This window comes from Crinia signifera, chromosome 2, assembly GCF_055691185.1.
Source record: "Crinia signifera chromosome 2, ASM5569118v1, whole genome shotgun sequence".
Taxonomy (NCBI): Eukaryota; Metazoa; Chordata; class Amphibia; order Anura; family Myobatrachidae; genus Crinia; species Crinia signifera.
In genome coordinates, this window is record NC_139218.1 from 58,803,925 (window position 1) to 58,817,773 (window position 13,849).

General features: G+C 50.0%; 1 protein-coding gene across 2 annotated transcripts in view; it reads right to left on the minus strand.

Annotated features, from left to right (window-relative positions):
* The window catches only part of COL26A1 (collagen type XXVI alpha 1 chain), a 382,256-nt gene that overhangs the window by 16,698 nt on the left and 351,709 nt on the right, over nucleotides 1-13,849 (minus strand). The window contains exons 6-7 of one of the 2 annotated variants that reach the window (XM_083172204.1): nucleotides 10,969-11,007; nucleotides 5,861-5,941 (exon numbers count right to left, since the gene is read on the minus strand). In XM_083172204.1, coding sequence (XP_083028330.1) covers nucleotides 5,861-5,941; nucleotides 10,969-11,007 — 120 coding nt within the window. Of the gene's footprint in view, nucleotides 1-5,833; nucleotides 5,942-10,968; nucleotides 11,008-13,849 lie in introns of both variants that reach the window. The other variant, XM_083172203.1, reaches the window with a different exon arrangement.

A 13,849-nucleotide genomic window follows, 5' to 3' on the forward strand; every position in this document is an offset into this window, starting at 1 on the left:
CCAATTGTCAACACCCAGTGCTCATTAATTAGCCTCACCCAGGGGAGTCCAGCCCCCTCATGGGGCCCTCCCCGCCGCATAATTAAGCCTCAATGCCACTAACCTCGAGGACCCCCCTCCGCCACCAAGCACGGGGTTAAACCCTTGACCCCGAGCGACCCCCCCACATCCGGAACGCTGTTTCTATTCCTTCCTGTAGTCCCAAGGACCAAACATCGATCCCTACAGCGTTCAAATGCACACCGTCTCCTCTCCAAAAAGCACCGGCACCAGACTCAAGTTCCTTGTGCCTCACCACCACCGCGCCGTTTCTAGCCATAAAACGCCCAATTGCCCTGTTGACTTTTATCCGTGCCTTATTGATCTTGTCAGCCGACCTTGCATCCCTCCAATAACGGCGCGGCACAATATCCGACCAAACTGTGATCACCTCTGGAAACATTGCCCATAACCGTAAGAGATCAAACTTGATATCCCGTATCAACTCCCTAAATGGTCTGCTCCCAAGGTCATTCCCTCCCACGTGCAAAACTAATATGTCGGGAGCCCTATCCAGCCGCACAAAACGGTGAAATTCCTGTAACACTCCACTCCATACCATACCGCGCTTCCCCAGCCAGCGAACCACTGCCTCCTCTCTATCCAAACCCAGCTGGCGGCCGTTCGGTCTGACATCAGCCCGCAACGCTCCCCAAAAGACATATGAATGTCCTAAAATCCAAATCAGGCACGGGGAATGCCCTAAAATTAGAAAGCACACCATCAGTCTCAACAATCCCCTAAACGAACATATGAACGAAAACGAGACGATTCCCATCGCCCAATGCGCTTAATCAGCTCATCTCCCAAACCCAACCTAGCAGCCTCAGTTGCGGCCCCGATGCGGAAAGAGTGACCCGCGTATTCCTCCCCCTTTAGGCCCAACGTCCGCAGGACTGCTCTAAACACGCTAGTGAACTGGAACCGTGATAAAAAGGACCCATTCGCATGCATCAGCAAAGGATCACTTTCTCTGCCCACTCTGACTTCCTTAAATAACCTTAGCCGTGCCACCGGGCACATATCCGAGCCTAGTACAGAGAAAAGAACCACCTTCTTCCCCCTCCCTAATTGATCCGTCTTAGACCTCCTCACCACTAGCTCCACCCTATCCGAGTATAAATCCACATCCTCCCCTAACAAACCTCCCGGCCTGGAGACGCTTGGACTCACGAGTTCACCAATCCGCAGTGCCCCGAAGAAGGCAAGCGAAAAGGCTACCCCGAACAACCTTTCCTCGAAATTGGAACTACAGACCTCACCCAACTTCCTGCCCATATTCTGCAACAACTGGAAGGACACCGGCCTTCTCTGATCCTGTACTACATGGCCTTTTCTCCAGCCTTTTAAAGCCTGCGCAATCAGGAAATTCTTTGTGACATCAGGCCTCCCACCTGCACGAAACCCAAAAGCTAAGCCCGCCATACAGCGCGTGATCTTTGCCACTGACCAACCAATCTCCTTACAATGGCCTATGTATAGCAAGACAGCCAACTCGTCATCATCCTCCTTCAAACCTACTACCTCACGCCATTCTAACCAGCTCCGCCATTCCTGATTGTATGCCGACCATGTATTTGGGGCCAAGGATTCCCTGATGAGCTGATCGACTACCCGTCCAGCAGAGCCCAGAGCCGACTCGGGAACCCGGTCCCCTCCCTGTCCGCCTCTGGTGCCAACTCCCGGAATCGTTCCCACTGTGAACGAGATAAAGAATCCGCAATGCCGTTAGAGACACCGGGAACGTGCCTAGCCACAACCCACAAATTCAAAGCCAGACATTCCAATACCAACTGCTGCAAAATAGTAACCACCGGCGGTGAAGATGCCGACAATTGATTAATAGCCATGACCACCCCCAAATTATCGCAGTAAAAACAAATCTTCCTATCGCGGAACAGCTCACCCCAAACAACCACAGCAATCAAAATAGGAAACAATTCCAACAATGCTAAATTTTTAACCAAGCCTCTCTGCACCCAAGACTCCGGCCACCGGCCCACACACCAATGTCCCTGGCAATAAGCCCCAAAACCGCCACTCCCAGCGGCGTCTGTAAAAAGGTCTATCTCTGTGGCCACGCAAGTGTCTGACATCCACAAAGCCCTGCCATTAAAGGTTTCCAGAAAAGATGCCCACACCCGCAAGTCCCCTTTCAACTCACTACCTAATCTGACAAAATGATGAGGAAGAACCACCCCTGCTGTCGCTGCTGCCAGCCTCCTGCTGAAAATGCGGCCCATCGGCATAATGCGACACGCAAAATTCAACTTACCCATCAAGGACTGTAATTCCCTCAATCTGATTTTCTTCAACAGCAACGCCCTCCCTACCTCGGCCTTCAAACCCAGTAATTTTTCTTCAGGCAAGCGACACTCCATATTCACAGTATCAATGACAATACCCAAAAAACTGATCACAGTCGCAGGGCCCTCCGTCTTTCCCGGAGCAAGCGGGACCCCAAAGTCTGCCGACACCCTTTCAACAGTCCTCAACAATAAATCACACACACCGGTCCCCCCGGGACCAATACATAAGAAATCATCTAGGTAATGAATAACTGAACTGCACCCAGAGACATCCTTAACCACCCACTTCAAAAAGGAACTAAAGGCCTCAAAATAAGCACACGACAAGGAGCACCCCATCGGTAAACAACGATCAACAAAAAACTCCCCATCCCAACAACATCCCAACAACCGCAAACTGGTTGGATGAACAGGCAGCAACCGGAATGCCGATTCAATATCAGTCTTTGCCAACATGGCCCCTTTCCCAAACCGCTTCACCCACTTAACAGCCGCATCAAAGGATGTATAAACCACCGAGCAGATGTCGGGGTCAATGCCATCATTGACCGACGCCCCTTTTGGGAAGGATAAATGGTGTATCAGACGAAACTTGTTCGCCTCCTTTTTTGGCACCACCCCCAACGGAGAGACTATCAAATCTGGCCACGGTGCCGCCCTAAACGGTCCAGCCATACGACCCAGCTGCACCTCCTTAAACAGTTTTTCCTGCACCACTTCAGGATGCTCCCTAGCAGACTTCAAATTCCTCCTAAAACTTCCTGACACCTGCACGTCAGAAGGTATCTTAAAACCTTCCCTAAACCCCTCCTCCAACAAGGCGGCTGTCTGCTGGTCAGGATACCTACGCAGATAACCCAGCATCCTTTCCAGCCGAACTGGTGTCGCCCCCTTTTGAACTACTGTCTCGGGACTTCCCTCTGAAGCATTTATTTGCCCCATGGTTCCCTCCACATGATGAACATTCATGCTTGAATTTGCATTTTGCTCCAAACCGGCATGACCCGTCGTTGAAGGCAAAGCAGAGTCCCTTCTGCATGGCCGTCCCGCTTGTGGCCTCTCTCGGCCCCCCCCCATCCCCACGAAAGGGCTGCCCACTTTTTATGGGGGCCATTACCTTTAACCATAAAGCAATATCCTTATGATCCCAACGAATGTTGGGGCGAACCGCCTTCCTCTGCCTAAACTGCTCATCATACCTGAGCCAAGCCATGCCCCCGTACACACGGTATGCCTCTCCTATCGCATCCATGTAACAGAATAAGCCTGAACAATTGTCAGGTGCCTTCTCCCCAATCACACTAGCTAAAATAGCAAAAGCTTGTAACCAATTTGTGAATGACCGCGGTATCAGCCGATACCGCCGCCGTTCCTCCTCCTTCTTTTTCTCCTCCTTGCGGGGCCTATCCAGGTTAAAACGCTCTAAGGGTAGTAATGAAAATATATCCACATAGTCCCCTTTCCAAATCTTCTCCCTCACCTCCTGCTTCAGGTGGGCCCCCAATGGCCCCTCAAAACATACATACACCTCCCCTTTCGCAGTGTCACTAAGCCTCCCACTCTCATCCTGCGTCACCACACTGCCCCCTTCAGCCCCTGCCCTGCTGCTGCTTTGCTCCCCGCCGGATACCAGCACCACGCTGCTCCCCGGCACCCCACTGCTAACCGGCACCCCACTGCTAACCGGCACCCCACTGCTAACAGGCACACTATTACTGACCGGCACACTAATGCTAGCTGGTGTGCCCGAATTCTGCGGTGCCCATGCTGCCACCGGGGACGTCCCCGCCCCCTGCCGCAAACCCACCAGCCAATCTGCAAAACCACTCAATAATTCGGTAAAGCCCCTACTCATTTCCCCCTGGGGGGCTAACCCTCCCCCCCCCTGACTTTGTGCTAAAGCATTAATAGACATAGAGACAGACTCACCAGGCTGCCTGGGGGCTGTGAACCCAGCAGCCGCAGGTCCAGTGTCCTGACGGGTCCCAGATGAAGAAGGACCAGGTATCTCTCCATCGTCTGCTGACGCTGCCATCTCTCTTCTCCTGTCATCCCCACCTTCAGGTATAGCACCAGCCGGCGTGACCTCATTGGAGGCGGAGCCAGCTGTGCGTCTCTCGCTCCGTGTACCAGGCCTGCGGTCCGCAGCCTGTACTTCTGCCCCCCTGGCACGACTCACCCCGCGCTGGACAGCAGCATGCCCAGCATGCCCCGCCGCTCCAGGTCCAGACCCACGCAACGCCGGATCTTCTTGCACGTGGGGGGGGTTCCCCCCGCGCGGAGGGTTCCGCCTGCATGTTGGATTCCTCCCAGACCTGGTCCTGCGGGCGGAAGGTGCCCGGCCCGCAGCCTGGCCTGGAGGGTCCCTGACGGGGCTCCTAGAACGGCGCTGAACCCTGGGGGACACAGATGGGCTGAAGCGCTCCGGAGGCCTGGACCTCCGAGGCCGTGCGCCCGCTGGAGCAGCCTCCTGCGTTGCTGCTCCCAGTACCCCCAGCAGACCTGACATCTGCTGCTGCAGCCACTCTGTCCCTCTGGTGCCTGCTGCCTCCCTGAGGGCAGCCAGCGCTGCAGATACCTCAGCATCAGCGTTTGGGGAAGCCATGGGAGATGCAGTGCTGCTTAGCTGTTCAGAAAAATCTCCCAGTGACCCCTATTTCCTGCCTGCATCCTGCTTATATACCCTTACTACACCCCGTTAAGCCCCTCCCCCTATGACCCTCTCCTTAGACACCCCTTCTATGACTGTCCAGCTAGTCAGCTCCCTACAAACCCTGTCAGGGGAGCCTACCCCCAGGCTTTGCCTCCAGTCCGGCTCCTACATTACAACAGAAATCAGCTGTATGGATTAAGCTGAGTCCTCCCACTAGAGATTGTCGGCCAAATGTAATAGGGTGTGACAATCAACAAAACCTGTTTTTTCAGTGTAAATGATTGCCACTTTAAACAAATGGGAAAATTCTCCCCAAATCTCTCACTTTCTTATTCTCACACTCTATTATATTACATATGGCCCTGGATTTGAAAAATGTGTAAAATTTATTTCCCAGAAAGTTGGGATCACATGTTACCCAGCACACATGACATCCACGTTTTCTGGGGAAATTACATTTAGCCATATTTACCAATCTCAACTTTGTTGAAACAACCTATTGTCTTGTTCCACTTACAGAATACCCAAAAAATTGTCCTACATTCTAGATTATAATTTTGAAGCGTAAGCACCAAAGTTATGCTAAGAACATGGGCGGGATGGGAATTGAAAGTGGCCTTGGAAAATTTCACAAAAAGTGACTCCCTTACACTCCCACATTGCCAGCATGCCCCCCCACTACCCCCTAACACACACACAGCAACATGCTACCCTCTGCCAATTAACACACCCACACTACCAGTCTGTCACCCTTTCCCAGCCACAGATGAGTCGGTACACCTTCCTTGTGACATCTATTGCCAATCTGCCCTGGCTAAAAGATTTCTGGTACCTTGGGGCCCAGCAGGTCCAGCTTCACCTGCTTTTCCTGGGTCTCCTTTTGATCCAGGTAAACCAACAGATCCCGTTGATCCAGGTATTCCTGGGATTCCTGGCAACCCTGTAAACAAGGTCACAAAGAGGAGATATTAAGCACATTATTCAAATCTGAATAAGTAATAAGGTCATTGTGCAAAAATCTGCTTTATTGTATTTATTGTTAATTATCCCTACATTTGTACTTAAAACATCAATAAACATTTAACCCTTTGAGTGCCAACATCTCTGTTCAAAATATCTGCTAAAAATTCCATCGTCGCTCACGTTTGTTATATAGATTCAAATAAGAATGTTGTGTAAACAAAGATTATATTTCTTATAATGTCAACATGACAAGTCATTATGATGAGTAAAAATGTTTGCTTGGAAATTTTCACACATATTTTGACAAATTAATTTGGCCCTTAAAGGGTTAATAAAAATTACCAGCAATCCTTTAATATCCCATACATACATACTACATACTCTCCAATATGACCCATTCCATTAGGTACAAAATGCTCTGTTCCTGGACTTCCCTGCCAGTGGCAGTTACAGAGGTTGGACTCCAGCACAGTCCAAAATTCAAAGAGGTGGGGTCACATCAGGGCCGTTTCTAGAGGCGGACAAGCCGTGCAGCAGCCCGGGGCGCCGCACGGCTTGTCCGCCTCTGTAAACAGCCAGGGCGCCCGGCAGCTCCCCCAACACCGACGCACACGCTGCCGGCGCCTGCCGCGCTTCCTTCCCCCTCTCCCCGGCCGCCACAGCACAGCCCCAGGCTGATTTCCCTGGGGAGGGGAGGAGAGCGGAGCGCATCGCCCGTCTCTCTCTCCTTCCCCTCGGTCACTGGGCTGTCAGCCAATCAGAGCTCGCCTCGCGGGCCGGCAGCCAATCAGGAGCCAGCCCGCGAGGTATGAATGGCTGACGGCTCAGGTAGTGGTACATACACACAGTGAAGGGCAGGGGCGGATTGGGGCACCGGGTCATTTCCCGGTGGGCTGGTCGCATCCTCTTCTGTTGAGGCTGCTTTTCCTGCCTGCCGACTGCTGTGCTTCCGAGTTTTGCGATCAGCTGTGATACGCAAAATAGAAGCTGTCCCCACTCCCAGTCCTTCAGGCAGAATCACCGGCCGACTTACAGTTTCCCTGCTGCTAGCGGTATCAGCATAACTAGGAGCCGGGTCTTGCAGACAGTTTTCAGCCTGGGAGTGGACAGTGGAGATCTGTAGTGAGTGAGACAGCAGCTGCAGCTGAAGCTCCGCCCACTTCCTCTATGCTCCGCAGCTCCTGCAAAGTCCGGATTCCAGACTGCTCCCTTCTTCAGCCTGTGGTCTGTAAGTGTGATTGCTATGTATGTATGTATGAATGCATGTATGCATATATGTATTTTCTTTGTGTGTGTCTTTGAATACATCTCTGTATGCTGTTTGTATGTACAGTATGCAGTGTGTTTTTTTATGCTATACTGTAGATGTGTTTGTGTAAATGAAATAATGCTGTGTGTATGTATGCTGTGTGTTTGTGTATGTTTGCAGGCATACTGTGTGTATGTATGCCATGCTTGTAAGTATGCCATGTGTAGGTCTGCTGCAGGGGTGGATTGGTGGGACGTTTCTGGGATGCGGGACATTTTGTTGGTGGGTCGGTCTCATTGTCCCTCGGCCTGGCTGGTTTCCCAGCTTTATCAGCCAGCCCGGACACACAGCCCCCCTGGTGACTGGCGTATGCTGCTTTTCCCCAGCCATTCCCACCCACCTGAAGCTCCGTGCTGCTCCTGACAGACACTACCTCGCATCAGCTGCACAGCGTAATGTGGGTGGGCAGTAGAGAGCCAGCATGGCGTTGCCTCAACATCTGTGCGCTGCACCGGCCAACCTGAAGAGAGCAGACCCAGCGTCTGCTGAGTGACATCCCAGGGGCATACGTGTGCGGGCAGCCAGAGCCTACCACAGCTCAGACCCCACCGCAGCTCAGACTGGTGAGCGCATGTGTGATGGAGTGTGTGCTGTCAGTGTATATGTTTGCGTGCTGTCAAGTGTGTATGTTTGCGTGCTGTCAGTGTGTATGTTTACGTGCTGTCAAGTGTGCATGTATGCGTGCTGTCAGTGTGCATGTATGCGTGCTGTCAGTGTGCATGTATGCGTGCTGTCAGTGTGCATGTATGCGTGCTGTCAGTGTGCATGTATGCGTGCTGTCAGTGTGCATGTATGCGTGCTGTCAGTGTGCATGTATGCGTGCTGTCAGTGTGCATGTATGCGTGCTGTCAGTGTGCATGTATGCGTGCTGTCAGTGTGCATGTTTGCGGGCTGTCAGTGTGCATGTTTGCGGGCTGTCAGTGTGCATGTTTGCGGGCTGTCAGTGCAGTGGAGGTGTCATATTTCAAGCATTTTTTCCCTTGTTGCACTGCAAAAGCTTCATTGAGGAGCGTGGCAGCAGAACCAACAGCCCATCACCGCCAGCTACAGGGACTCATTGACGTTATTGGGGACCATCACGGAAACGGACGCCTCAGACTACTGCCTCCCCTGAACACAGGCCACAAGCAACAGTCAAGGTGAGTGTGGGTGATGGCTATGCTGCTGGGATTCATCCCTGCACTGTCACCGCAGCAAGGAGGGTGATCAGGGGGTGGCAGGCTGCACAGGGAGACATCACCTGTGAGCATGGAAAAAAGAGTACAAGAGGCAGACTGAACTGTGACAAAGCTGGAGAGTACAGGAGGCAAGCTGTACTGCTGGGGGTAGAGGGAGGCTGGGTCTACTGCTAAACGCTCCCTGCTACAGTCTATACCCCAACCATTTCCCTTTCACAGCCTAACCCTGACCTCCACTTCCACTGCCTAACCCTCCTGCACCCTAACCCTCCCTCCTGCAGTCTAACCCAAACCCTCCCTTCTCACTATCTATACCTCTTCTTCAGCAGCCTAATCCTAACCTCCTGTCCAGTAGCCAACCTTCCCCTCCAGTAGCTTATCCCTAACCCTCCCCTTGTGCATCCTAACCCTAACATCAGCTCCCGTAGCCTAATCCTATCCCTCCCCCTGGCAGCCTAACCCTAACAGTCCCCTCCGGCAGCCTAAACCTATTCCTCCCCTCCTGCAGCTAAACTCTCCTCTCCTGCAGTCTAACCCTTATCCCCCCTCTTGTCGCCTCCCATAGCCTAATCCTAACCTTCCCCTCCGGCAGCCTTACCCTAACCCTCCCATGTTGTAGTTTAACCCCAGCCTCCCTTCCCTTAGCCTAACCCTAACCAATACTTAAATCTAATCTACCCTCCCGCAGCCTAAACCCTAACATCTCCCCTACTTTAAGTTGAAATTGTATTCACAGCATGGGTCAGGGATGTAGTGTAGGGTAAAGAGGGGTCAGGGATGTAGTGTAGGGTAAAGAGGGGTGAGGAATGTAGTGGTGGGGATAGAGGGGTCAGTGATGTAGTGTAGTGTATAGAGGGGTCAGTGACATAGTGTAGGGTATACAGGGATCAGTGATGTAATGTAGGGTATAGAGGGGTCAGGGATGTAGTGTAGGGTATAGAGGGGTCAGGGATGTAGTGGTGGGTATAGAGGGGTCAGTAATGTAGTGGTGGGTATAGAGGGATCTGTCACAGGCACAAAGAAGTGCAGATGAAACTGCAGCAAAGATGCAAGGAAGGCTGCAATTGTGATCAATTCAAAAGCAGGCCTAATGAGGAGTAATTCCAACCCCCTCAACAGACCCCACCCGCTAAAAAGACCCCGCCCCATTAGGGCTGCTACCATACTTTTCCCGGGCTGCTTTTTAATCCCAATCCGCCCCTGGTGAAGGGGAAGGGAAGGAGAGACGCTCCGCTCCCCTCCCCTCCCCAGGAAAAAAGAAGAAGCAGCAGCAGCACCACCAGCGATGGCAGCGGCGGGGGACTTGAGGGGGAGACCCATGGCCACAGTGAGTTGTGCTGCTTCTGGCACTTTGGGGGCATATGTGTGGCACTTTGGGGGCATATGTGTGGCACTTTGGGGGCATATCTGTGGCACTGTAGGGGCATATCTGTGGCACTGTAGGGCACATATTTTGAAAACACTGGCCGCACAGCGCACGCTGATTGGCTGAGATTCAACCAATCAGCGTGCGCCGTGCGGCCAGTGTTTTCAAAACAGAAGCGCTTCCCGCGCCACCGCATAGCGCTAGTTATTTCTTATTCACTGAAGGGACCCCCCACCGCCGCCAGCTTAAGCTTTATACTCAGCGCCGCAGGAGGTACCCACGCGGCAAGGACACCTCTGCAGGCTTCTGTCAGAAGCCGGCATGGACCCCCTTTGCACGGGGGGTGAGGGACGAACTGCCGCCCTCCAGTGGCCGGTGCCCTAGGCAAATGCCTAGACCCGCCTAGTGGTGGCGCCGGCACTTTATATATGTAAAACATACCATGCAGCAAGTGGCACTCTAAGACTTAAATAAGGTGTAGAAACATGGTTTATTACTTTCAACGTTTTGGGGAACATAACCCCTTCGTCAGGATACGTTCCCCGAAACATTGAAGGTACTAAACCAAGTTTCTACACCGTTTTAAATCTCTGAGTGCCGCTTGCTGCATGTTAAATACTAAGGAGTCACTTCCCACTTGAGTGCTCCAGAGCCAATTATCCCCTAGGGCAGTGTTTCCCAAACTGTGTGCCGTGGCTCCCTGGGGTGCCTCGGGACACATGCAGGGGTGCCCTGGGTTGGTGGTCCAGGACCAACTCAAATTATTAATGGTTCATTATGTATGAACAAAACCAGTGCTGGTGGCTGCCAATCATAAACTGTGTACAAACAGAAGCAAATCATGCCCTTTACCACATAACTGACCTTAAGAATCACATATAAACCCAGTCTAATTATTTTATTTTTGGCTTAGGGGTGCCGTGAAAAGATTCTGATACTCTAGGGTGCCGTGATTCAAAAAAGATTGGGAACCCCTGCCCTAGGGGACACCACGAGTGTCGAAGTATAAGTATAAGAAAATAACTATCATATTTACTAAATTAATTTGCCGTGTTTAAACAATAAGGCACAAATACAAGGCATAGTATCAACAAAACATTTACAGTCAATACGCATGAACTACATGAATTGCAAAAACATGCTCCTTTTACCTCGAGTCTTCTTTTCCTCAATATTATCTCCTTTAGACTCTGTTTAAAATAAAGTAAAGCAATGTCAAGTCTCTTCAATTGTAACAGTTAATTTTTTTCAAAACAGTCAAGGGAGACTAGCTATTAAAGTGTAAGAAAAGTACCACTACATTCTGTATTTAAATAAAATAGTATTCATAATATATTTATAATCAGGGCTATTTTTGTGCAGGCTCCAGCTGGAACTGAGGCCCTTATTCTAGTTCACTCTTTCAGACAAAATATTTCTTAGATGGACAAAACCAAGTGCACTGCAGGTGAGGCAGGTGTAAAACCCCACCCAAATCTAATTATCTCTGCACAAGTAACATCTGCCCCACCTGCAGTGCACATGGTTTTGTCCATCTGAGAAATATTTTGTCTGAAAGAGTGAACTAGAATAAGGGCCTCAGTTCCTGCTGGAGCCTGCACAAAAATAGCCCTGTTTATAATATATAAAATAGTATACATAATATATAGTATACATAATTCTATTGGGCTCCAATTAGGAAAAAAACAAATATACAGTAGGTACCTACAGATATGGACAAAATAGTTAACACCCTGAATCAGGCCACACATCAGACGTACTTTCCTCCAACCATTCAACTGACCAAGCGTCCAACCTATCTGTCCAACTAAAACACAGGATCACACACCTATCCAACTTTTTCATCAGACCAGCCAAACAGCCAACTTTTTCATCAGCCCAGCCAACTTGTGACCAACTTGTTGTGATGCCACAGAAGTAGACGGGCAGTGTCTGCCCGCCTACTCCACACACCAGGTAATCTCTTCAAAGTTACATGTATCTGCTGATCGGGTGCGTGGGTGCCAGCATGGGGGCGGGTGCATCTGATGATCGGGTGAAGGGTTCAGACAAGGGTGGCCTGCAGGGTGCTGGTATACTGTAGAAGGTGCTCATCCTGTTCAGCAGCTGCTGACATTCCCGATGGTGTGTAGTCAGTTACTGCCATCAGTGTCCACCCACTCATTCACTCGGAGGGACAGTTACCCCTACACCTGAATGATAGTTTGATTTTCAAAACTTGCTGAAAGGTCCGTTTTTTTTAGCGTTTGGTAGAAAACAGCTGATTATCTTTCCAACCAGCCAACTAGTTAACTGGTTAGAAATGTATTGGGCCAGATGCTCTAAGCTTCAAAAGTGATAAAATGTAGATTGATAAACAGCCAGCCAATCGGCTCCTAACTTCCATGTCACAGACTGTGTTTGAAAAATGTCAGACAGGAGTTGATTGGTTGGTGGTTTATCACTCTCCATTTTATCAATTCTGAAGCTCAGTGCATCTGGCCCGTTGTTCTGATGTATTCCTCTTGAAAAGTGATTAAATGAAAAGCTGTTGTCTCATGTAGACCTGCTTGCCTTCATAGAATAAAGAAAATAAATTGTGACGACAGATAAATTATAGCTTATTCTCCAAAGATATTCTAAAATGGCCTGCACATATTTATTGGTATCGCTTATGAAAAACAATAAACAGTTGCATTAAAGTGATATTTTAAACTATATGCTGACCAGTTATTATCACATATTTCTTGTTATCAGTCAGTCAGCCTATTGAAATGGAGAAAATGAGTCGCTCTACTGTATGGTGTTATCGTGTGCACCACACTGAACATGGACCATAGTATGCAATGCAGAGAGTTCTCTGACAAGAGCAGAAAGAAAATTCTAGACAAGCACATTAAGGGGTGGATCCTATTAACCCTGAATGGTGCGAGTTGCCATTCGGGTGCCTTTTTTATGCTGAAAACGGCACCTAAATTAACCATAACTCGCACCTTTCTCAGGGCAAAAAATCCCTGAAAATTTTCAGCAAATTCAGCCCGCCATAAAGTGCAGCCGGTGTCGTGATGATTCACAACTCGCGAATCATCCGCACCATTTGGGGTTAATAGGATTGACACCTTACAGTGTTACGGCTATAAGACCATGTCCATGCAGCTTGATATTCCTGTGACTACAGTTGCATATATTATTCAGAAATCTAAAGTCCACAAGACTATAGTAAGTGGCGGTGAGAACCAATGCAGCCAAGAGCGCCAAAAATAAAACACAGCTTTGCAGGTAGGGCCCTGACCTTGCAGGAACCCCCATTTTTGTCACAATGTGGGCGTGACCTCATGGGAAGACCGCAAGTTACATTACAACAGGGCAGTGCCCAGCCTCTCTGGACATGGTGGACTACATATTATTTTATATCAATGACCTTTCTAACGTGTGAAAGCTAGGGGCACCAAACTGAGATCTTTCCCCCACCCAACCTAAAAATGCTCTGATGCCCCTGGTCACATCGCTCTCACGGAGCGGGAGGCAGGAGTCCTGCGTGAGCTCTAGCAGCCTTCCCACTGCCCTTCCGCCATGCTGTAGAATCCGCACCCAGCATACAGGGGAAAACCTGTATCAGTAGTGCTGTGCCTGCTGCATTTCAGGATTCGCTCCTCCCAGGCCCCACTGACAGAATAAAACAGGTACTGTTTTTATTTTTTACAAGTTTCTCTGTGTTGCTTTTCCATAAATGGGAGGGGGCCCCGGAATTTTTGTTGGCTGGGGGGAGAAAAGTTTCTAGTTACGCCACTGACAGCAGTGTAGCATTTTGCAATTACTTTGGTTATGTTTTGGGGCTGCTTTGCTGCATCTGGCATGGGGTGCCATGAATCGATGCATGGCACAATGAAATAACAAGACTATAAATAAATAAAGAGCCAGCCAATCAGCTCCTACCTGCCATGTCACAGACTGTGTCTGAAAAATGTCAGGCAGGAGCTGATTGGTTGGTTGTTTATCACTCTCCATATTATCACTGTTGAATCTTAGTGCCTCTGGCCCTGTCTGATTAGG